The sequence below is a fragment of the Salvelinus sp. IW2-2015 genome, linkage group LG13 (assembly GCF_002910315.2).
Source record: "Salvelinus sp. IW2-2015 linkage group LG13, ASM291031v2, whole genome shotgun sequence".
Lineage (NCBI taxonomy): Eukaryota > Metazoa > Chordata > Actinopteri > Salmoniformes > Salmonidae > Salvelinus > Salvelinus sp. IW2-2015.
This window is the reverse complement of record NC_036853.1, coordinates 31055161-31080788: the sequence shown is the minus strand read 5'-3', so window position 1 is coordinate 31080788 and position 25628 is coordinate 31055161. Positions and strand designations below refer to the sequence as shown.

General features: G+C 43.4%; 1 protein-coding gene across 1 annotated transcript in view; it reads right to left on the bottom strand.

The window, feature by feature from the left end:
• Positions 1–241: 241 nt before the first annotated feature.
• The window catches only part of LOC111971221 (rhophilin-1-like), a 66054-nt gene continuing 40667 nt past the window's right edge, over positions 242–25628 (bottom strand). Inside the window, exons 12-15 of the mRNA XM_070445995.1 lie at positions 9218–9294; positions 3774–3920; positions 3492–3644; positions 242–3348 (exon numbers count right to left, since the gene is read on the bottom strand). Of these exons, the coding sequence (XP_070302096.1) occupies positions 3139–3348; positions 3492–3644; positions 3774–3920; positions 9218–9294 (587 nt within the window). The 3' untranslated portion in view covers positions 242–3138. The remainder of the gene's footprint in view (positions 3349–3491; positions 3645–3773; positions 3921–9217; positions 9295–25628) is intronic.

The window sequence follows — 25628 nt, the reverse complement described above, 5'->3', positions numbered from 1 at the left end:
GTGTCCACATACGTTTGTATATATAGTGTACATCTGTCTGCTTTAAATGACTCTCACAAACCAATCTGGCCCCATCTGACRCAATAACCTGGATTATAGTGACACCTGCTGGAAACCACTTAACACAAATTATGCTGGTAACTATTTCGATGCTGGTAACAACTGAACATCATAACCCTGAGAACCACCAGAACCTGTTAGCGTCAATTGAGACAAATCAGTGTGAGAAAGAGAGACAACGCATTGATCCACTCMTTTAATTCATCAACAACATTCTGTGCAAATACTCTACAAATAACACACACGAAAAGCATTCACGTGCATGCGCACAAGCACACCTCAAAAGAGGAATTGATGGTTGATCATACAAGCACCCAGCCATGATTATCAGTCTTTCACATAACAAAAKAAATACAAATCCCTTTACACACACTCAAACAAGAGACCACAGAACACAAGGGCAACTTAATTCACAATCTGAAATACAAATCTCATAATCATTATTTTGAGAAAAAATACATAAATGTATTAGAATTTAAAATAGTATTTGCATCCAAATATTGAAATTGTTAACATAAAAAAAAAAGTGTCTTTAACAATTTTGTGTCAGCTCTTCTCTAGGCTTCTATGGTTACATTGATAGCTGGTTTCTACATGGTAGACTGTCCATTCTCCTATTCAACTCTACTAAGTACCAGACATAAAAGTCTTTAGTCAATCCCCTAATGTGCATATTMCCACGTTAACCATTTCAGTGTCACGACATACGTAGAGCGTTAGTTTTTCCTCCTCCTATGAAGTCCCGGTGCATAAGAATGTCGTACAAAATTAAAACTACAAAACATCAGAAGAAACTAAAAATACACATAACACAGGAGGCTGCTGAGGGGAGGACGGCTCATACTAATGTCTGGARCGGAATTCATGGAATTGCATCAAATACATGGAAACTATATGTTTGATGTATTTGATACCATTCCATTCCATTAATTCCGCTCCAGCCATTACCACGAGCCTGTCCTCCCCAATTAATGTACCATCAACCTCCTGTGACATAACTATTGAAGTGCCTTGTGGGTAGTCATTTGTACCCAACAATCAAGATGACAGAAAGAGAAACAAAGAAAAACGTTTACATCAAAAACACTGGTAGGAGCACAGAATGCAGTAACATGGCTACCGCTGTAAACTCTCTGTGTGCTTCAAGAAGATGCACAAGGCTTTGTACGTCTCTATTTTCAAAGCATTAAGCTAAGAACATTAACAACTTCATAGTTAAGAACACTATAACACTATGGAAGACAATTAAAACGCATTCTACAAGTACCAATATCACTCCATAAAAACACAACCTTATGGAACAAACCTTGGATAGCTTTTCAGAATTCACAGATAAAGGATGAGTCAGATAAGGATGYTCATTTGATAGGGACGATATACAAAACCTTGCCAGGAGCATATCAAACTGACAATCTCTTAGAAAAAAAGAAACTATTGGAACCAAGACTTAAAAAGAACTGATGTTGGCACAAGATGGAGGGAAAGTTGGAGCAKAACTAATGAAATTACTGTTAACGAAAATGCTTAACCCAGTATAAACCAATCTATAGAATTGATGATACAGTACAAGAGACAAAATTCACAAATTCTACAGCACAACAGCAGAGTCATGTCCCAAGTGTAAAACTATAATGGGTGTGTTCATAAATTCACTCTGGAGTGCCAGAGTGAGCTCAGAGTGCGCTCTGGGCGTTCGTAATATTCAGAACGGATATCAGATTGAATTTGCCATTAACARTGGACAGAGTGCTTGGACGCTTGGACACTGGACGCTTTGGATGAGGAGTAGGGTTGATCCGAATGTTCTGACCTCACAACGGCAGTCAAGCACCCAAGCTAACTGGCTAAAGTTGGCTAGCTACTGTACTTCGACATAAATGAGAGAACACCTCATTCTGACCATTTTATTCACCCTAGCAGAGCTGGTTAGGGTGTTTTCATGTTGTCTAGAGCGTTGGTGACCGTAACTGTGTTGCCGGCAACAACTGAATTACGGTTTTTGCTGATGTTTACTGACACCGTTCATATTCAATGGGTGTTTGCAAATTCATCAGTTATTCTGCACTCAGACCAGAGTGCTCTGAAATCAGATATCCAGAGTGAATTTACAAACGCATCCAATGACTCAATAGTCCAGTCTTTTTTTGTGGGCGGAGCTAGAAAGCTGTCAGAAGTATTACAATGTTACTCTTAATCTGTCAGTATGCATATTTCAAGACATGGAATATAGGGGTGTTGTGAGATACCCAATGGGCTGGACGATTCTTTTCTTTTCTCAAAGCACTGGAGATGGGGGTGTGTGCTAATGGGTCTGGGCAGGTGTGATGTAGTTGATGTTTGTGTGATGTTGTCCGTTGTGTGCTTTGCAAAACATCAAATAAAATAAAATCTTACAACAACAAAAAAGAAGATTCACAATGCTCTAGCTTGAGAAAGTAAGCGCTAAACTCACGTACTGAATGGATGTAGGTGTGATTGTTGTTTTAACGGTTGGGAGTAACCTCATTAAGACCGGAGTGGAAAAGCAAGACTCTGGGATACAGTAAACAGTAAAACAACATGTTTTCAACATTAAGACAACATGATGACGTTGTCTTAAGACCAGAGGCTGTAGTTTGACAGTAAGTCCAGTTTATCTTCTTTCATCTCTCTAAAGCCCTTTAGCTGTATAGTAAGTCAGCTACAACAATACTGGGCCACAACTAYTAGTCTATTTTAAGACGTCATTTACATGATGCTCTTAACCCCTTCAGTGACATATACCTGCAGTTGGCTGCTTTCTAAAACCACTGTAGTTTCCCTGGGCATCTGGACATAGCATCCTCCTCCTCTTCTCTTMGTACAATTCTCCTATTCGGAATGTTCCTTGCGTTGCTGCTATAATGCATTACAATATCTAGGAATATCCAGCCATATACAACTCATCCTTGTATTGGAACATGTCCCTTTGCCATTCCCTGAGTGGTTTGTCTGTCTATAGCACAGTCTGAAATGGCACCCTACTCCCTAGTGCACTACTTTTGGCTGGAAGTGCACTGTATGGAATCGAGCACCATTTCAACTTGCCCTCCGTCTATCTCAGTACATGGATTCACTGTCTCTGAGGTTTCCAAACGGCAGACTGAAGGTGCTGCCCAGTCTCTTGGTGACTCCTCCCCCTTCCCTGTTTTTCTTCCTGTTCCAGTTGAGTAAGGAGACGGAGCTCTGGGCCTTAGCCCCACCCATGGTCCGTTGCCAAGCGTTCTCTTTGTCTCCACTGGGGGAGAGCATCACTGACCTCCTCTCCACCTGAACAAACACAACACACATTACTGATGCACCAAAGCACTCAAACACACATGCAGACACAGTAATACATACACACAGACAAATCACTCGAACGCACACACAACTACCTGTGTTTCGTGTGTGTGCAGTGCTATGAAACATACCTGTGTGTCGTGTGTGTGCAGTGTGATGACGCCGAGCTCCACTCCTCGGTCACTGCAGCTCTTCAGGTTGTGGACCACCTCTCCATGTTTAGCCCACTTACAGTTCTCTCCATCCACCGCCACGATGTAGTCCCCCTCTCTCAGACCTGCCTCCTGAGAACACACACATACACAGTATATTTCAGTGGGGCATGAAATAATGTACATTTTCAGTTCGAGGAAATAGGAATAATAGGAATGCAAAGGAGGGTTAAGACGAGAGACAGGGTACKACCATCTCACCTCAGCACATCCCCCCGGCACTACTCCAGCCACCAGAACAGGAGAGTCTCCTCTGAGAGTTAGCCCCAGACCSCCCTCCCCTCGCTGGAGACACACCAAACGCACCGGCCCCCAGCGCGCCCGTGCACAGAACACTGACAAGGGACCCTGCAGGGGAGACAGCGAGAGACCATCTTCATTACAGGACTCATCATTCATTTAAAAAACATCACCATCAAAATCAGTCAGTCATCGGCGTCATCATTTACATTTAACTCATTTAGCAGACGCTCTTATCCAGAGCCACCTACAGTTAGTGCATTCATTTAAGACGGCTAGGTGGAATGAACATCATCATTGTCACCATCATTTTTATTTATTTATCCATTATTTTATTTATCCATTATTTTACCAGGTAAGTTGACTGAGAACACGTTCTCATTTGCAGCAACGACCTGGGGAATAGTTACAGGGGAGAGGGGATGAATGAGCAAATTGTAAACTGGGGATTATTAGGTGACCGTGATGGTTGGGGCCAGATTGGGAATTTAGCCAGGACACCGGGGTTAACACCCCTACTCTACGATAAGTGCCATGGGATCTTTAATGACCTCAGAGTCAGGCACCCGTTTAACGTCCCATCCGAAAGACGGCCTTACACAGAGCAGTGTCCCCAATCACTGCCTGGGGCATTGGGATCTTTGTTTAGACCAGAGGAAGAGTGCCTCCTACTGGCCCTCCAACACCTTCCAGCAGCATCTGGTCTCCCATCCAGGACTGACCAGGACCAACCCTGCTTAGCTTCAGAAGCAAGCCAGCAGTGGTATGCAGGGGTGGTTGCTGCTGGCTTGCAATCATCAGTCTTACCATTTGTATTTTATTTATTTAACTAGGCACGTCAGTTAAGAACAAATTCTTTTTACAATGACGGTCTGCCAAAAGGCAAAAGGCTTCCTGCGGGGACGGGGGCTGGGATTAAAAATTAAAAAGAAATAAAATATACGAAAAAAAAAGAAAGAGGACACCAGAACACTACATAAAGAGAGACCTAAGACAACAACACAAGACAACATAGCATGGTACCAACACAACAACAGGGTAGCAGCACAAACTACGGTACGACACTTTATTGGGCACAGACAACAGCACAAAGGGCAAGAAGGTAGAGACAACAAAACATCATGTGAAGCAGCCACAACTGTCAGTAAGAGAGTGTCCATGATTGAGTCTTTGAATGAAGAGATTGAGATAAAACTRTCCAGTTTGAGAGTTTTTTGCAGCTCGTTACAGTTGCTAGCTGCAGTGAACTGAAAAGASGAGCGACCCAGGRRKGTGTGGTTTGGGGACCTTTAACAGAATGTTACTRGCAGAACGGTGTTGTATGTGGAGGATAAGAGCTGCAGTAGATATCTCAGATAGTGGGGAGAGSMCTAGAGGGTTTWATAAATAAGCATCAACCAGTGGGTCTTGCGACACGTATACAGAGATGACCAGATTACAGAGGAGTATAGAGTGTAGTGATGTGTCCTATAAGGAGCATTGGTGGCAAATCTGATGGCCGAATGGTGAAGAACCGCTCGAGAGCACCCTTACCTGTCGATCTATAAATTACATCTCAGTAATCTAGCATGGATAGGATGGTCATCTGTAATCAAAGCGATTACGATAGAGGAGACCATGTCTAGATTTAACCTTAGCCTGTAGCTATGATATGTGCTGAGAGAAGGACAGTGTACCATCTAGGCATACTCCCAAGTACTTGTATGAGGTGACTACCTCAAGCTCTAAACCCTCAAAAGGTAGTAATCACACTTGTGGGGAGAGGGGCATTCTTCTTACCAAACTACATGRCATTTGTTTTGGAGGTGTTCAGAACAAGGTTAAGGGCAGAGAAAGCTTGTTGGACACTAAGAAAGCTTTGTTGTAGAGGGTTTAACACATAATCCGGGGAGGGGCCAGCTGAGTATAAGACTATCATCTGCATATAAATGGATGAGAGAGCTTCCTTCTGCCTGAGCTATGTTGTTGATGAAAATTGAGAAGAGCGTGGGGCCTAGGATCGAGCTTTGGGTACTCCCTTGGTGACAGGCAGTGGTTGAGACAGCAGATGTTCTGACTTTATACACTGCACTCTTTGAGAGAGGTAGTTAGCAAACCAGGCCAAAGACCCCTCAGAGACACCAATACYCCTTAGCCGGCCCACAAGTATGGAGTGGTCTACCGTATAAAAGCTTTGGCCAAGTCAATAAATATAGCAGCACAACATTGATTAGAGGGCAATGGTGACATCAGTGACACATCCATAACCTGAGTGGAAACCAGATTGCATACCAGAGAGAATACTACAGACATCTAGAATGCCAGTCAGTTGAATATTGACAAGTTTTCCAACACTATTGATAAACAGGGCAAAATAGAAATTGGCCTATAACAGTTGGGATTCGCTTGATCTCCCCCTTCAAATAAAGGATGCACCATGGCTGCCTTCCAAGCAATGGGAAGCTCCCCAGAGAGGAGAGACAGGTTAAAAAGGTCAGAGATAGGCTTGGCGATGATCGGGGAAGCAACCTTAAAGAAGAAAGGGTCTAAACCATCTAAACCAGATGTTTTTTTGGAGCCAAATTTAAGGAGCTCCTTTAGCACCTCTGACTCAGTGATTGCCTGCAGGGAGAAACTTTGTAGTGGGGCAGGAGCAAAAAAGGGAGGAGCATCGGGGCTAGTCACATTAGAAGGGGTGGTAGATGAGGAAATGTTGGATGGGCAAGAAGGCATGGCTAAGTTGATTAGGAATCCTGACTTAACGAAGTGGTGATTAAAGAGCTCAGCCATGTGCTCCTTGTCAGTAACAACCACATCAATATTAAGAGACATGRGTAGCTGTGAGGAGGGTTTATTCTCCAGGTCTTTAACAGTTTTCCAGAACTTCTTGGGGTTAGACCCACAGAGAGAACTGATCCTTAAAAGTAACTAACTTTGGCCTTCTGGATAGTCTAAGTGCACTTAGTTCTCATTTGCCTGAATGAGAGCCAGTCAGACTGAGTATGCATGTGCCGAGTGATTTGGCAAATGGAATTCTTGACGTGGAGTAACTCTGCCAGATCATGGTACAACCAGAGGCTGAACCTGTTTTTAATTCTCATTTTCTTTATGGGGGTGTGTTTGTTAACAATTCCACTGAAAATATAAAAAAGAAGGTCCAAGCGAATTCGACAGAGTTGATTCTAGTTGATTCTATACCAATTACAGAGACCAGATAATGAAGGAAGGCTTGCTCATTAAAGTTTTTTAGCAAGCATCTATGACCAATCAGGACAGGTCGTTTCACAGAGCAGCCATTACAAACACAGGCTGTGATCACTAAGATCATTACAGAAAACACCTGACTGATACCYATCAGGATTATTTGTAAGGATAACATCAAGGAGAGTAGCCTTTTCTGGGTGTTTGGAGTCATATCTCGTGGGATTGGTAATAATCTGAGAAAGATTTAGAGACTCCCATTGCTTTAGGACCTGGTCAGGTGGTTTAAGCATGTCCCAGTTTAGGTAACCTAGCAGGACAAATTCAGATTTAGCTTAAATGGGCCAGGAGAGAGCTTAGGGCATTTAGGGTACAGGCCGGTGCTGATGGTGGACGATAACACCCAGCAACAGTCAACAAAGAGCTATTTGAAAGTTTAACGCTTAAAACCATCATATCAAATTGTTGGGGAACAGACTTGGTGGCGACAACCGAGCAACGAATGTGTTCCTTGGTAAAAAATTGCCACTCCACCACCTTTGGAAGATCTGTCTTGCCGAAAAAGGTTATAACCAGAAAGGTTAACAGTGTTCAAAACAATCTTTCTTAATCACGTCTCAGTAATGACCAACACATCTGGATTGGAGCTGTGAACCCACACTTTCAATTTATCAATTTTAGGTAATAAGCTTCTAGTGTTAACGTGCAGAAAACCCAGGCTTTTACGAGAGCAGAAATCAGTGAAGCAAATATCAGAGCACAAATCAGAATTGGAGCTAGCAACAGTAGATGGGCCAGGGTGTACATRCACATSTCCAGATATCATCAGCAGTAATACAATCAGGGCACGGCAGAGGACAGGCGGATCTCTACAGTGTTGATTTATRACACTTGAATGTGCATTAGATGGCAACAAGATCATATTGTACAGCARTTTCATCAGGTAACATGAATACAAAGAGGTGGTTAGAATAGGATGGGAGGCCAAAAGTCTGTGTAACCAATAGAGTCAGAGTCCTGAGTGTGGGAACAAACAGTCTATCCCAAGGTTGGCTAAACAAGCAAGTTCATAGTCAACAAAGCAAGCAGGAGTCATGAGGCAAATAGCATAAAGCACAAGAAAAAAATATTGACTTGGGGCTAGCCATTGTAAGTTCAGAGTCACTCGCCCCAACAGTGCGTGTGTGTTGGAGGCGAGTGAAAGATCAGGAGAGAGGGGGGAGTGTGGTGGGGGTACCTCTACCATACAGGGAGAGACAGGCCAGGGCAGACAGTGAACAGAAGGCTAGGTGGAATCCAAGCAGCAGTCCAGCAGGCAACGGGAGTAGGTGTCACACCCACTTGGGAGAAGCTTTTTTTGGGAGGCAGATTCCTTGAAGAAAATTCCAGCCTATCTAGCTAGCAAGTCTGTCCGKTTTTTTYYCCACGTGGAAAAGGAGGTCGTTAGCTAGCTATATCTCTTCAGTTTCAACGAATGGTCCTTACCGACATCCAAACAAAGTTGTCCTGTGGCWGTTGTATTTGAAATCCTCTTCTGATGTGATCAAAGCAACAATATTGTTTCTTATTGAGTTAATTTACAATTTAAGTGTCATGGCTGCATATCAGTTCAAAATAGAGGTGAATCCAGGGGGTACTGTATTGTAATGACCTCTGCACAGATGGAGGGGGCTTCAAAGGCCTCTGCATTTGGGTGGGGAAGGCTGTGAAACTMCACTGCCATTGTTGGTGTCAAGGGCTTTGACASCCTTCACACCTCAGTGCTAATTGTCTGATCTGTTCTGTCCTAGAACRCTTGGTAGCCTTAACTTAGCATTCAGTCCCTATAAAGTAAAATATATCACTGTCATTTATTTTCTTCTTGGCTTTAAAAGTAGCTTCAGACTAAACATTACTCACTCAGTTCCAGGTTGGATGGTGTTTTCAGGTTTCTTGTGCTTCTTTTGCCAGAGCATTTTCTGYATAGACCTTGGAAATAAGAATCTTTGGTAGTAGGAATCCTTCCAGGTAATTTTGTTCAAAATCAGGTTGTAGGTTTGGAGTTTTGATTTGGAGTGAAGGTTATGTTGTGGAGTGTAGAATTCTGTATATGTCCTTATGGAAAAATCGACGTTTATCTAAATCCATCTTTTTGTAAAAACATGCTAGAAAATGTGGCAGMCCATCTGCTCATGATCTCTCTCTGCTCTCTTGTGGACCACCAAAAATATAAAATAAAGACTTACCAGCCTTCGGAAGATGTCAGTGACTTGGACAGTGGAGAAATTGGGTGGAATTATATCAGGCTTCTGCTGGGTTTGAGCTGAGGAAGAAGAGAGAGAGAAATGATAAATTACTGTTTCTAACAGATAATCTGTCAAAATAAGGAAACATTTSAGTAAATGAGGGATACAAAGTATTTTCAAAGCAGGTGCTTAGGGTCATATATAAAAATGCCCAGATGCACATTATTTTGGCAATCATAGCTAATTAAATAAAATAAAAAAAGAKATCTGTGACTTCGAAAGAGGGGTCTCAAAGGAGCATAGGGGGTTTAAATTGTGTGCGCGTGTGTGTGTCTCAGTCAGTAGATCTCAACCCAATTGAACATTTATGGGAGATTCTGGAGTGACACCTGAGACAGCATTTTCCAACACAATCAACAAAACATCAAATTACTGAATTTCTTGTGGAAGAATTGTGCACAGCACATTGGCCAGTGTTTATTTTTCAGTGTAACATTTCTAGTGTTGATTCAGGAGTTAAATTCACCCTGCAAGGGGTATATTAACACTCAGTGGTGTAAAATAACCCCCAGTGTTAGTGTTAATAAACAGTTATTGTTTTACACYGTGGAGAGTAAAACGGTTTCATCAAAACCACACCCATCATTTTCGTATTTCCCAGCATGCTCTACTGCAGGTCGATACTTTAGGATTGTTTTTAGTATATGTGTTTTTGCATGTACATTGATTAATCTTATGCTTCACAAAGATAAATAACAAAAATCTAAACTGATCCAAATCAGTTACCTACATTTATTGCACCCGTTACTGAAATTGTTGTTACAGTTTAAATGGTATAGATAGTCTTCTTATCAACTTTTCTAACAGTCATTCTGAATGCAGGTGTGGGTGAATAAAGACTAATTGTTGGATATCCTAACTGGCTGGATTCCAATAAGAATTACACATCACTTTGCATAATGTGATTTACAGGCCTGATGTGGCCYGTAAACCAGGAGTTTCATAACACCACTGTGTTAGGGTAAAACTAGGCAATCAAAGTAAGGCCTTATGATATAAGTACTGCATAGTCATAGATAATAATGGTAGCATTTGCCTTGGTACTCACGCAGTGAAAGCCACAGGCCTTTAGAATGAAATACTTAAACAACCATGTCTCTGTCACTAACAAATACTGTCATGGGTGGTAACTCTACAATTCACTCAAAAAGAAAAAGCAACCAGGAATATATGATAATTAGGCTTTACACCTTGTAGTTTTAAAACACCAAAAAATGATTTACTGTAACACTAAAAGGTGTTAATTTCATACACTGAGAAAGCACTGTGTGTCMTCAGGGCAAAGGGTGGCTACTTTGAAGAATCTGAAATATAACAAATATTTTGATTTGTTTAACACTTTTGTTGGTTACTACATGATTCCATGTGTTATTTCATAGTTTTGATGTCTTCACTATTATTCTACAATGTAGAAAATAGTAAAAATAAAGAAAAACCCTTGAATGAGTAGGTGTGTCAAAACCTTTGCCTGGACTCTGTATTTAAAATAGGACAAGTTTGACTAGAGCGCATTTAAGTCTGGCCAATACTATACAGTGCATTCGGAAATTATTCAGACCCCTTGACTTTTTACACATTCCACAGTTACAGCTGTATTCTAAAATGGATTTTTTTTTTTTTAATTCCTCATGAAATCTACACACAATACCCTATAATGACAAAGCGAAAACAGGTTTAGACATTTTTGAAAATATATAAAAAAATAAATACCTTATTTACATAAGTTCAGGCCCTTTGCGATGAGACTCGAAATTGAGCTCAGGTTTCCATTGATCATCCTTGAGATGTTTCTACAACTTGATCAGTTGATAGGACATGATTTGGAAAGGCACACACCTGTCTATATAAAAGGTCCCACAGTTGACAATGCACGTCAGAGGGAAAAAAGCAAGCCATGAGGTCAAAGGAATTGTCCGTAAAGTTCCGAGACAGGATTGTGTCGAGGCACAGATCTGGGGAAGGGTACCAAAAACAAGTCTGCAGCATTGAAGGTCCCCAAGAACACAGTGGCCGCCAACATTTTTAARTCAAAGAAGTTTGGAACCACCAAGACTCTTCAAAGAGCTACAGTGGKTTCTCATTTAACCTCTTGGGTAGGGGGCAGTATTTTCAAGTCCGAATGAAGGTAGGCCTTGAAATACATCCACAGGTACACCTCCAATTGACTCAAATGATGTCAATTAGCCTATCAGAAGCTTCTAAAGCCATGACATCATTTTCTGGAATTTTCCAAGCTTTTTAAAAGGCACAGTCAACTTAGTGTAATTAAACTTCTGACCCACTCGAATTGTGATACAGTGAACTATAAGTGAAATAATCTGTCTGTAAACAATTGTTGGAAAAATGACTTGTGTCATGCACAAAGTAGATGTCCTAACCGACTTGCCAAAACTATAGTTTGTTGACAAGAAATTTGTGGAGTGGTTGACATATGAGTTTTAATGACTCCAGCCTAAGTGTATGTAAACTTCCGACTTCAACTGTATATTGGAAGATATTTCTGTAATTCAGTGATATTTATTCCCATAGTAAGTCGTTATGGATCCATAACTAAATAAACAAACAGGCATTTTGAAAGAGTATTTTAATCATTATTTTATTAATGAAGCATGACGATGCCATTATTAGTTACATTGTTTTAGTTTGAAAGTGCAGACTGACACTAAGAACAGCGGGAACGTTTCCCTAGTCAGAGTTCAATGCCCCTTAAATATTTTGGAGTTGATTTCATTTTCAAATAAAACAAAATTATCGAGAAAAAGGTGGAGACATTTTTACAAAATGTGTAAATAAAGCCAGTTTGTTATTTTGAATGATTTACTWCTGTTTTTAGAGGGAGAAAAACCAAAAACCTACAGTCATCTCATGGGTCTCCCAGTCGAGGCCGGCATGGGTATTGAACCAGCATATGTAGCAATGCAGTGTCTTAGACCGTTGCACTCAGGCGCTGTACAACATGACCGGTCGGGAGTGGCCTACAGTACTACAGTAAGAGCAAAAATAATCCTAACAAAATAAAATAACAGTTTTAGTAAGTAATACTGAAGTTGTGCACAATTATCAGTTTCTATTTAGGTTTATGTCACCCATTCATTGTCAGTTAGAGAGACACAGTAGGACCCAAAAGCATAATCAGTGCTTTAACTCCCTGGGGAGAAGGGCCTTAATCAGGGAGGTGCCCAAGAACCCGATGGTCACTCTGACAGAGCTCTAGAGTTCCTCTGCGGAGATGGGAGAACCTTCCAGAAGGTCAACCAACTCTGCAGCACTCCAACAAACAAGGCTTTATGGTAGAGYGGCCAGATGAAAGCCACTCCTCAGTAAGACACATGACAGCCCGCTTGGAGYTTGCCAAAAGGCAGCTAAAGGACTCAGACCATGAGAAACAAGATTCTCTGGTCTGATGAAACCAAGATTGAACTCTTTGGCCTGAATGCCAAGCGTCACATCTGGAGGAAACCTGGCACCATCCCTACGGTGAAGCATGGTGGTGGCAGCATGTTTTTCAGCGGTAGGGACTGGGAGACTAGTCAGGATCAAGGGAAAGATGAACGGAGCAAAGTACAGAGAGATCCTTGATGAAAACCAGCTACAGAGCACTCAGGACCTCAGGCTGGGGCGAAGGTTCACCTTCCAACAGGACAACAATGACCCTAAGCACACAGCCAAGACCACRCAAGAGTGGCTTTGAGACAAGTCTCTGAATGTCCTTGAGTAGCCCAGCCAGAGCCCAGACTGGAACCCAATCAAACATCTTTGGAGAGACCTGAAAATAGCTGTGCAGCGACACTCCCCATCCAACCTGACAGAGCTTGGGAGGATCTGCAGAGAAGAATGGGAGAAACTCCCCAAATACAGGTGTGCCAAGCTTGTAGCGTGATACCCAAGAAGACTCTAGGCTGTAATCACTGCCAAAGGTGCTTCAACAAAGTACTGAGTAAAGGGTCTGAATACTTAAATGTGATATTTCAGTTTTTTTTGTTTTTATTACATTTGCAAACATTTCTAAAAACCTGTTTTTGCTTTGTCAAAAAAAGCAATTTTAGAATAAGGCTGTAAGATAACAAAATGTGGAAAAAGTCAACGGGCCTGAATACATATTTATATATATTTATTGTTATTGCATTGGGACATAGTCACTGACCAATAATCTGCAATAAGGGAAATGGCCACTACGGAGGCACCAATAAGGTCGCACTSWMCTGTGCAACAGTACAGGACAGATTCATAATGAAAGTATCTGTCATTATTGTTTTTGTGGGAGGGGTTTTGGAGGACAACTGGAGGTCTACTTTGAGTGGCGCAGCAGTCTAAGGCACTGCATCTCAGTGCTAGAGGCATCACTACAGACCCTGGTTCAATTCCAGGCTGTATCACAACCGGCCATGTTTGGGAGTCCCATAGGGTGGAGCACAAATGGCACAGCTTCACCCGGGTCAGGGTTTGGCCGGGGTAAGCAGTCATTGTAAATAAGAATTTGTTCTTAACTGACTTGCCTAGTTAAATACAAATAAATTAAAGTATGGATAGGTTTTTCAAAATGGTGGTAAGGACAGTGATACCATCTTAAAATGTAACCCATCATGGTAAATTAAGTATAGCTAGCTATAAAACCAATGGTTTTTACATGGCTAAAGGAGAAGGATTACCATATTTACTGTCTTCAGAAAACTCAATATCTTCTGAGGAAGTGGCCTGGGAAAAATAATGGGATGGTAAAACCTATTTCAGTCATGGTTTAAGAAATTCAAAAGGTGTTATGATCCTATAAAAAAATTGATCATGGAGGTACAGTCTGTTAAAGTAGATGGTCAAAGAAAACGAATTGCCTTGAATATACTACTTGATGAACAGTTATGCCTCATAAATCTATATAGACTGAATAATGACGATCCAAACTTCTTTGAAAACATTTATTATAATCAAATTAATCGCCAAGATACAAATAATTATATTATAATGGTAGGGGACTACAACACAGTTTAGGTACATCAGTGGACCAGAAAGGCAATCATACTATCAACTATCACCCTCTGGTGCTCAAAAAKATCAAATATTATGGACACGTTGGAATTTATGGATATTTGAAGGCTTAAAACACATGGATCTCATAAGATATACKTGGAGGCTTAATCAAGCTGTTCGGATTGATTATTTTCTGGTATCCTTTCCATTGTGCCAAAATGTGATCAGACCATCAGCTTATTGGCCTCCATGTAACTATGACAGACTTTCCACGAGGGCGGGGATATTGGAAATTTAACAAGGGTTTATTGACAGGCACTACTTTAACAAAAACAAAGGAATTAATAACATACTTTTTGGGGGGCAAAGTACAGGTTCAGCAGACCACTCATCATATGGGATGTCTTTAAAAAGGCCATTCATCACAAAAACAGTATCAGTCAGAGAAAAAACTTAAATCAGAAATAGAAAATCTAACATTACACATCAATTGTGTAGATCAATGTAATGCAGAAGCATTGAATAAACTCAAGGCAAAACAAAAAGGAGTTTGAGGAACTTATTCAGGAAGGATCAGGTTTCATTTATTTAAAAAAAATTAGAAAATTTGATGGAAAACAGCGAAGAATGCGCCAAGTTTTTCCTAAATCTTCAATATAGAAACACGGCCAAAAAGAACCTACAAACAAATAGTCAGTCACAATCGATGTAGAAATCCTTCTCTCAGCAAAAGTGATTTTGAATGAGGATGTAAAATAATAAAATAAAAGTTCCTCCAATCTCACTTGACGAAAAGTTKTGTGATATCATGTGGGGGCAAAACATTTGTATTAGCATTACTTGAAATGATAGGTATCAATCCTGTACTCTAGTTGTGTAAATTGCCGTTTTCACCCAACTCTGTGCCTAATACACCACGGCTCGTGTTCTTTCCCCCACCCTTTGTACTAGGAATCTTGCATGTTCGGAACGAGGTATCGCTCCGTAACCTCTATTCTAAGAACAAACCATTCTTAGTATTCACAAGGGAACACAGGGGACAGAATTTGGCCACCTCATATCAGTTCGGTTCGAAACATTGAGACAGTCATGGTGGATTAAGGAAATGTAACAAAGTTGGGCTACATAATGCAAGCCCCAACTCAGAATCATTGAACTCTCACTATATCCACTCTGTGTGCATGTTGTGACGGCTCCCTTATTAATAAGTACAATAAAGGTTTTTGATCAAGTATAACCAGATTTGGTGATTGGTTCTGGCTCTCCTCATTTGTTAAATCAGAATATCTACCACATTCTTGACGATGAGGATGGGATGTGAAACTTCACCTGGTGACCGCTCCTGAAGACCTGGGTAAACCATGCACGGGAGATTCCAAATTGGCGTATCAGGGAAGCYGCACTCCTTGAAAGGAGCAGCTGGACTCGCCCAAGATCTGAGAGGAAGCGGGCGCGGATGGATACCACATCCCGAACATAGTATTGAGAGAGGTGAGCAGAATAAACCACCAATAGGTTAAGATGCTCCTGTGAGGGTACTCCCAGAAGCGGAGACTCCCTTAAGGGGTCACAGCTGGGGTAACTGACAGAATTGGGTAAACCAGGCAATATCTCAGAGGAATTATTTCAGAGTAAGTGTCCTCTGGGATTGATTGCTGGTGGAACCAGTTTAGAGTAACCAAAAGTCTGGTTGGTTGGATTGATCCCCAGCAGACCAGTGAGGTCAGTTAGGTGAGGGACCAGAGCTAGCGGAGTCTGTGTGTCGCTGTTTGAGTCTGAGTGAGATACTTGAATAGATTAAATTGGGCATTAGAATAGACAGGTATGCCCTGGGTTACAATTGTTAGATGTAAGTGGTGAAGTCTTTTTGAGACCATGTTACACAATTAGATAGGCGACACGGGTATTCTGTAGGTAGTTTTGCATATCTGGATAGACAAAAAAGGATCTATACCACCATTATTGCAGTAGGTGAAATTCTGGTGTGGAGGCAACTAGGCCCATCTAATATACAATATTTTGATAATGTTATGGGTTTTCCTGTGTTTTTGGAAAGAGTAAAGTATAAACAGCGCTAAACGGTTTTCTTTGTTTGTCTACCCCTCTGTGTCTGTCTGTCTGTGGTGTGCGAGTGGAACAGGCACCATGGGAGCAAGGGACACGGTATTCCAGATCCCCCCACGGGGGCCCTGAAGGTCATGGCAGATAAGTGGGGAAGGGACATTCTGGACCAGGTGCAATTATGGCATAGGGAAGGTGGTTTTCCTTTGACAGGGACACTGAGTTTAACAATGTTAGACAAAGTCAGGGAGAGAGTGTATGGGTTAAACATAGAAAATGGGAAAGAGAGGCAGAAAGGCATGCACAAAGACAGGATCCATTTAGGGGACAGCCCCATCAGAATATGGTAGTGCAGACTGARGAGGAAGGGAAAACCGATAAAGACGAGACAGTGAGAAAGAACAAAAARAGATGAGATTTCCCCCCCCTACTCTTTTCCGCCCAATCTCTACCCAGTGCTGCCAGCACCAGTGGCCGCAGCCGGGGCCAACTACCATCCAACGACACCCCGCCAGTCGACTCAGACCCCCCTTCCTCCACTGCGCCTCCTCCCCTGTTTCTTGGGTCATCTCCTTTTGCCGCAGCAATGGGCAACCTACTCATGGGCTTGGGCCCGATGGGGAGCCGGGCATGGWTGGAGGAGTGACCAGACAAAAGTGAAGGAGACAGCAGCCCCATCAGATGACGATGATGACAGCATTGACACATCTCTTGTTTCTCCCCCCTCAAGGATCATCTTCGAAGAATGAAGGATCTGAAGGGCACACATGCTACGTTTCAGCAATATCCCCTGATGGCGTGTCCCAACCCCCAGCAGCTGATGATGGCAGCGCACTTGACCCCCATTGTCTACATTCAAAGGACCTGGAGGCCTGATGAAATCAAATGCATTGTTGAGGACCTGCCTGACCCTAGCAAAGATGCAGTACAGTTTGCAGCAGAGATGAGAGTTGTAGCTGGACAATACAAGGCCTCAGCAGCTGAAATAGCTCACATCTGCAAGAACAAGCTAGGGTTGAGGTGGGCTGATGTACAAGGAGACTTTGATCTCAATGAACAATGGGCAGAAAATGGTGGGTACCAAGATCAGTTAACAACTTTGATGGGTAGAGTCACGGCAATGTATCCGGCCAAAACCGATTGGACAGCCATTCGAGCATGCAAGATGGGAGAGGAAGAGACACTAGAAAACTTCCGAAAAAGGTTGGAGACCTGTTTTAGGCTGCACTGTGGTATCAGGCCACAGAATGAAGCCTATGGAGACCTTTTGAAGGGCTTCCTAGTGAGGGGCCTGGCACCTGACCTGGAGAGAGCGGTGAGAATGACGTGCATCAGTTGGGAGACTAAGCCACTGGCGACTGTGGTGCAACACTAAGCACGCTGAGAGACAGCAGTGCACCCAGGTGAAGGCACAGGTCAAGAGGGAGAACCTGAAGAGTGCCGAACTCAGGAAGGCTCAGCTGACATTCTACCAAGGGGCGGCGGGTCAAGGCACAGCTGGAGGAAGAAATTGCTACAACTGTGGTAAACCAGGCCATTTTGCTGCTAGCTGCCCAGAAGGACCTCAACAGCAAAGAGGGAACGACAGGGGCGGATCCAGAGGCAGAGGAGCCCCAAGGCCCCCCCCCTCAAGGAAGAGGTCCACTAGGAGGAAAAAGTCTGTGGTATCCCCCTGCTCAACAACAACCATGGCAGCAACCAAGGGAGAATATTGACAGGCGAAGGAGGTAGTAATTGAGTTAGAATCGCCAGAGCAACCAGAACATTTGTTTTTAAAGAGCCATACCCTTCCTCGAATTTAGCCAACAGTGGAGGCTTGCGTCAATGGTGAGTCAATAATATTTCTTACTGATATGTGAGCTGCGATGTCTGTGATTAACTGTACGGCTATGACAAAACCTCCCATGTCTAGTGAAACAGTCAAAACTGTAGGGGCTTCAGGCCTCACATTCAGAGAGCATGTAACCATGCCTCTGCCGGTCTCCTTTAGTGAGGAGAAGTTTCAACATCAATTTCTCTACTATGACCACTGTCCTGTCAATCTGATGGGCAGGGACCTCCTGTGTAAACTGGGCATCAGCATAACTTTTTAGCCCAACCGTTTTAACAGTTATTCATGAGGAAGAAGAGGGGGAGCTATTGATGTTAATGTCTTGAGTTGTGCAACTGGTATTGCGCATGGGACGTTGATAATCATTTCTCACCATTGACAAGAGACCTGAGATACGAGAACAAATGGCTGTTAGAAAGTGTAGCGCCAGAATCTATCCAGTGTGAAGGGTTGTATTGTAGCAGTGATTTCTGTGCTTTGGGGGTTACTCTAAGCCCTGCACACAAAGAGCTCTACATGTTTGAAAAATCATGCAGAGTTGAGTGGGAGGATACTGGGGTTTGGATAAAGGGCCTGGTCAATGCTGTTGATTGGGAAATGGGTTTAGATGGGTCAACTTATTCACCCAGCACACTGACATATTGTTACCCCCTCAACTGGGACACAGCATTTGAGAAGGGTGTGCATGGACTTGATCAGCCCTCCTTTGTCACCAATATCATCCTTTTGAGTGAGGCCTCGCACCTCGAGGGGTCCCTGATTTTTTTTTCTCCCCCCCACCTTTATTTAACCAGGTAGGCTAGTTGAGAACAAGTTCTCATTTACAACTGCGACCTGGCCAAGATAAAGCACAGCAGTTCGACACAAACAACAACACAGAGTTACACATGGAGTAAACATACAGTCAATAATACAGTAGTAAAAGAAAAAGTCTATATAGTCTGTGCAAATTAAGATAGATAAGGGAGGTAAGGAAATAAATAGGCCATGGTGGCGAAGAATTTACAATCTAGCAATTAAACACTGGATGAACATGCATGTAGAGATACTGGGGTGCAAAGGAGCAAGATAAATAAAGGTTAAGGTAGTTGGATGGGCTGTTTACAGATGGTCTATGTACAGGTGCAGTGATCTGTGAGCTGCTTTGATAGCTGGTGCTTAAAGCAAGTGAGGGAGATGCGTCTCCAGCTTCAGTGATTTTTGCAGTTCGTTCCAGTCATTGGCAGCAGAGAACTGGAAGGAAAGGTGGCCAAAGGAGGAATTGGCTTTGGGGGTGACTAGTGAGATATACCTGCTGGTGCGCGTGCTATGGGTAGGTGCTGCTATGGTGACCAGTGAGCTGAGATAAGGCGGGGCTTTACCTAGCAGAGACTTGTAAATGACCTGGAGCCAGCGGGTTTGGCGACGAGTATGAAGCGAGTGCCAGCCAATGAGAGCGTACAGGTCGCAGTGGTGGGTAGTATATGGGGCTTTGGTGACAAAACGGATGGCACTGTGACAGACTGCATCCAATTTGTTGAGTAGAGTGTTGGAGGCTATTTTATAAATGACATCCCCGAAGTCGAGGATCGGTAGGATGGTCAGTTTTACGAGGGTATGTTTGGCAGCATGAGTGAAGGATGCTTTGTTGTGAAATAGGAAGCAGATTCTAGATTTAATTTGGATTGGAGATGCTTAATGTCAGTCTGGAAGGAGAGTTTACAATCTAACCAGACACCTAAGTATTTGTAGTTGTCAATATATTCTAAGTCAGAACCGTCCAGGGTAGTGATGTTGGACGGGCAGACAGGTGCTGGCAGCGATCGGTTGAAGAGCATGCATTTAGTTTTACTTGCATTTAAGAGCAGTTGGAGGCCACGGAAGGAGAGTTGTATGGCATTGAAGCTCGTCTGGAGGTTCGTTAACACAGTGTCCAAAGAAGGGCCAGAAGTATACAGAATGGTGTCGTCTGCGTAGAGGTGGATCAGAGAATCACCAGCAGCAACAGCGACATCATTGATGTATACAGAGAAGAGAGTCGCGCCGAGAATTGAACCCCGTGGCACCCCCATAGAGACTGCCAGAGGTCCGGACAACAGGCCCTCCGATTTGACACACTGAACTCTGAGAAGTAGTTGGTGAACCTGGTGAGGGAATCATTTGAGAAACCAAGGCTGTTGAGTCTGCCAATAAGAATGTGGTGATTGACAGAGTCGAAAGCCTTGACCAGGTCGATGAATACAGCTGCACAGTATTGTCTCTTATCGATGGCGGTTATGATATCGTTTAGGACCTTGAGCATGGCTGAGGTGCACCCATGACCAGCTCTGAAACCGGATTGCATAGCGGAGAAGGTACGGTGGGATTCGAAATGGTCGGAAATCTGTTTGTTAACTTGGCTATCGAAGACCTTAGGAAGGCAGGGTAGGATAGATATAGGTTTGTAACAGTTTGGGTCTAGAGTGTCTCCCCTTTTGAAGAGGGGGATGATCGTGGCAGCTTTCCAATCTTTGGGAATCTCAGACGATATGAAAGAGCTTAAACAGGCTATTAATAGGGGTTGCAACAATTTCGGCAGATCATTTTAGAAAGAGGGTCCAGATTGTCTAGCCCGGCTGATTTGTATGGGTCCAGATTTTGCAGCTCTTTTCAGAACATCAGCTATCTGGATTTGGGTGAAGGAGAAATGGGGGAGGCTTGGGCAAGTTACTGTGGGGAGTGCAAGGCTGTTGACTGGGGTAGGGGTAGCCAGGTGGAAAGCATGGCCAGCCGTAGAAAAATGCTTATTGAAATTCACAATTATAGTGGATTTATCGGTGGTGACAGTGTTTCCTAGCCTCAGTGCAGTGGGCAGCTGGGAGGTGCTGCTCTTATTCTCCATGGATTTTACAGTGTCCCAGAACTTTGAGTGTGTGCTACAGGATGCAAATTTCTGCTTGAAAAAGCTAGCCTTAGCTTTCCTAACTGCCTGTGTATATTGGTTCCTAACTTCCCTGAAAAGTTGCATATTACAGGGGCTATTCGATGCTAATGCAGAACGCCACAGGATGTTTTTGTGCTGGTCAAGGGCAGTCAGATCTGGGAGAGAACCAAGGGCTGTATCTGTTCCTGGTTCTACATTTTTTGAAAGGGGCATACTTATTTAAGATGGTGAGGAAGTAACTTTTAAAGAATGACCAGGCATCCTCTACTGATGGGATGAGGTCAATATCCTTCCAGGATACCCGGGCCAGGTCAATTAGAAAGGCCTGCTCGCTGAAGTGTTTTAGGGAGCGTTTGACAGTGATGAGGGATGGTCGTTTGACCACAGACCCATTACGGATGCAGGCAATGAGGCAGTGATCGCTGAGATCTTGGTTGAAAACAGCAGAGGTGTATTTAGAGGGCAAGTTGGTTAGGATGACATCTATGAGGGTGTCCGTGTTTACGGATTTGGGGTTATCTGGTGGGTTCATTGATAATTTCTGTGAGGTTGAGGGCATCAAGCTCAGATTGTAGGATGACCGGGGTGTTAAGCATGTCCCAGTCACCTAGCAGCACGAGCTCTGAAGATAGATGGGGGGCAATCAGTTCACATATGGTGTCCCCCTGGCGTCCACCCTCAGCAAGCGGCAACGGTGAGAGACTTGTTTCTAGAAAAGTGGATTTTTAAAAGTAGAAGCTCAAACTTTTTGGGCACAGACCTGGATAGTAAGACAGAACTCCGCAGGCTCTCTCTGCAGTAGATTGCAACACCGCCCCCTTTGGCAATTCTATCTTGTCGGAAAATGTTAGTTATAGTTAGGGATGGAAATTTCTGGGTTTTAGGTGGTCTTCCTGAGCAAGGATTCAGACACGGCCAGGACATCCGGGTTGGCAAAGTGTGCTAGGGCTTCTAATGTTAACATGCATGAAACCTAGGCTATTACGGTTACAGAAGTCAACAAATGATAGCGCCTGGGGAATGGGAGTGGAGCTAGGCACTGCAGGGCCTGGATTCACCTCCACATCACCAGAGGAACAGAGGAGGAGTAGAATGAGGGTACGGCTAAAGGCTAAATGAACTGGTCGCCTAGTATGTTCAGAACAGTGTAAAAGGAGCAGATATCTGGGCATGGCAGAAAAGATTCAAGGCATAATGTACAGACAAGGGTATGGTAGGATGTGAGTACAGTGAGGGTAAACCTGTGCATAGTGACAATGAAAGAGATAGTCTCTAGAAATAAAATTTAAGCCAGGTGATGTCACCGCATGTGTGGTAGGTGGAACTAAAGTGTTAAATAAGGCGTATTGAGCAGCTAGAGGCTCTACAGTGAAATAATGCAATAATTACTAACCAAAGCAGCAACGAACAAGGCATATTGACGTTAGCAACAGGCATGCGTAGCTGAGTGAACATAGGAGTCCAGTGAGTGGCTTCAGGCAGCAAGCGGCCAGGGCTAGCAAAAGGGCCTTGGAGGGATGTCGCAACGGAAGAAAGTCTGTTGTGGCCCCCTCGTGCTATTACGTCGTCAGACGGATCAGCAGGGCTCTGTGTGGTAAACCAGGCCAATTTGCAAAAAATAAATAAAAATAAAATATAAATTGGTGCAGTGATGGGCCTCTTAAGAAAACAGTCCGATGTGCTCTGGATAGCTAGCAGGCCACGATTAATATGCTAGCGGGTGGCCATCAGGGTAGAACGCGATGGCGGAGCCAGTTGAGAGAAATGATGGACCTTTGGGTCGCCGGGACATGGGCCTAGCAGATGGGCCTAGCAAGGCTGGCGCCAGGCTAATTGATTCTTGCTTTGGGACAGAGACATTAGCCAGGAGTGGCCACTCGGATAGCAGCTAGCTAACTGCGATGATCCAGGTGAAAAAAAGGTCAGAGCTTGAGGTAGGAATCCGGAGATAAATAAGTCAGATTTTCTCTGGTTTGGGTTGCGCTTAGCAGACTAGCAAGAGTTGTCCGTGCTAGAGGTAGCTGATGACCGCTAGCAGTGGCTAGCTGACTACTAGCTAGTAGCTAGTTAGCTGGCTAGCTTCTGTTGGAGTTCCGGTTCAGAAGACGGCTCAGCAGTGTTCCGTGTGGTGAAACCAGGCCAATTGGCAAACTAGGTATAGTGGCCAAAGAATTTGTCCGATGGGCCTCTTAAGCGGACAGTCCGATGTGTTCTAGACAGTAGCGGGCCGCAGTTTGCTAGTAGCCAGTTAGCTGGTAGCAAGTTAGCTGGCTAGCTTTTGATGGGGGATCCGAATTCTTAAGTATAAAATAGCAGATCCGTACCACATTGCRTGAGGCGGGTTGCAAGAGAGTATATTCAGTCCGTAGATGGAAAGTGATATTAAAATATATATACGGGRAAAAAACAAGGAAAAACAATGTTTACATGGGACAGGGAAGGACAAGATAATATCACACGTCCGACTKCTACGCCATCTTGGAACATAGAGATTGCCTACGGGCAAGGGATAAGTATGATTTTGGCAGGATGAAGGGGGCTGAGCCCCTTGTAGTCACTCCCAAAGATACCAGGCGCCCTTCCAGAGCACAGTATCCACTTAGTAAAGATGCTAATTGTAGGTATTACACATGTATATGCCTCACTGTTAGAACACGGAGCGTTAGTCCTGTGTCCACTCACCTTGCAACACCCCTATCTTGCCAGTAAGAAAAGGCGCCTCAGGTTGAATGTGTGTTTTGCTCAGCCCATGTGGTTCCCAATCCTACTACACTGTTGTCTGCAGTTCCAGCAACAGCAAATTGGTTTTCAGTTATTGATTTGGCTAATGCGTTTTTTTAGCATCCCCGTGGCAACATATTTTCAGTTCTGGTTTGCTTTTACATTCCTTGGCAAGAGATTTACTTGGACCAATGGTCCCCATGGGGTACACGGACTCCCCCCGCAATTTTTTCAACCGCATTGGCACAAAATTGAGGGTTTCCTTCCCCCGGAGGGGAGCACTCTAATACAGTATGTGGATGAGTTATTGCTATGCTCTGAGACTCTCCAGTCCTGTGAAACTGACACAAGAGCTCTGTCAGAGAACAGCCAAAGTATCAAAAGAGAAGTTGCAACTAATCTCCCAAACGGTTCAATATCTAGGTCATGATATCACTCCCAGCTGGGCACAGAGAGTGCAAGCCATTCTCTCTGTCCCACAGCCTGTTACCAAGTAACACATGATGTCACTGACTGGTATGGCAGGGTATTGTAGGGCGTGGCTGCCTGACTATGCTGAGGTTGTCCAGCCTCTCTCTGATCTCACTTATGGTCACAAAATGGCTATGAATGATAAGATAAAGTGGACCCCTGAGGGTTTGACGGCCCTGACAACACTGAAACAACTCATGACTACTTCCACATGCTTGGGGCTCCCTAACCACTCTAAACCATTTAATCTGTTTGTGTGTGAGAAAAATGGTTTGGGGTCTTCTGTTTTGACACAGGAACATGGAGGAAAGCAGAGACCAGTGGGTTACAATCCTAAACAATTGGACAGTGTGGCGAGAGGTTTGGTGTGTTGTTTAAAAGGCGGTGGCTGCTGCTACTGAAACTGTGTTAGCGTGTGCAGATATTGTGGTCCATGCTCTTATTTCACAGGCAAAGAGAGCACACCTGACTCCAGGGAGAATCTGAATGTGCTGCTCACAATGTGACCCTGAAGAGGTGCACTGTGCCCAATCCAGCTACACTGTTGCCGACCCCTGATGACTGCACAGCCCTTGTTGAAGATGGTATCCAAACCAAGGTCAGACTTAACTGATGTACCAATACAGAATGCTGATTTGGAATAATTTGTGGATGGCTCAGCGGTCTGACAAGGGAGAGCCACTTGTGGCTTATGCTGTAACARCATCTACCACACTTGAAAGTGCTAAATTGCCCTCACACCTCAAGCTGCTGAGTTGTTTGCTCTTATGAGAGCTTGCATTTTGGCTAAAGGACAAACTGTTACCATTTACACTGACAGTAGATATGCTTTTGGAACCCTCTGGAAGCAGTGAGGTTTTCTCACGTCATCAGGTAAGACAATCTCACATACGAAATGGGTTGACAACCTTTTAAAATGTGAGAAAAAAATATTTCACTTTATTTGGACTGGCAAACCAGATCAAGTTAAATGAGCATATTTATATAATAATATTATATATAATTAAAACGTTTAAATATTAAGGCATTAAGCCTCTCTCTTAAAGCCTAAATTGTACTGAAATTGTATATACAGTTTAAGTCGGAAGTTGACATGCACTTAGGTTGGAGTCATTAAAACTCGTTTTTCAACCACTCCACAAATTTCTTGTTAACAAACTATAGTTTTGGCAAGTCGTTTAGAACATCTACTTYGTGCATGACACAAGGCATTTTTCCCAACAATTGTTTACAGACAGATTATTTCACTTATAATTCATAGGACTCGTTTTACTGTGGATATAGTTACTTTTGTACCCATTTCCTCCAGCATCTTCACAAGGTCCTTTGYTGTTGTTCTGGGATTGATTTGCACTTTTCGCACCAAAATACGTTCATCTCTAGGAGACAGAACGCATCGA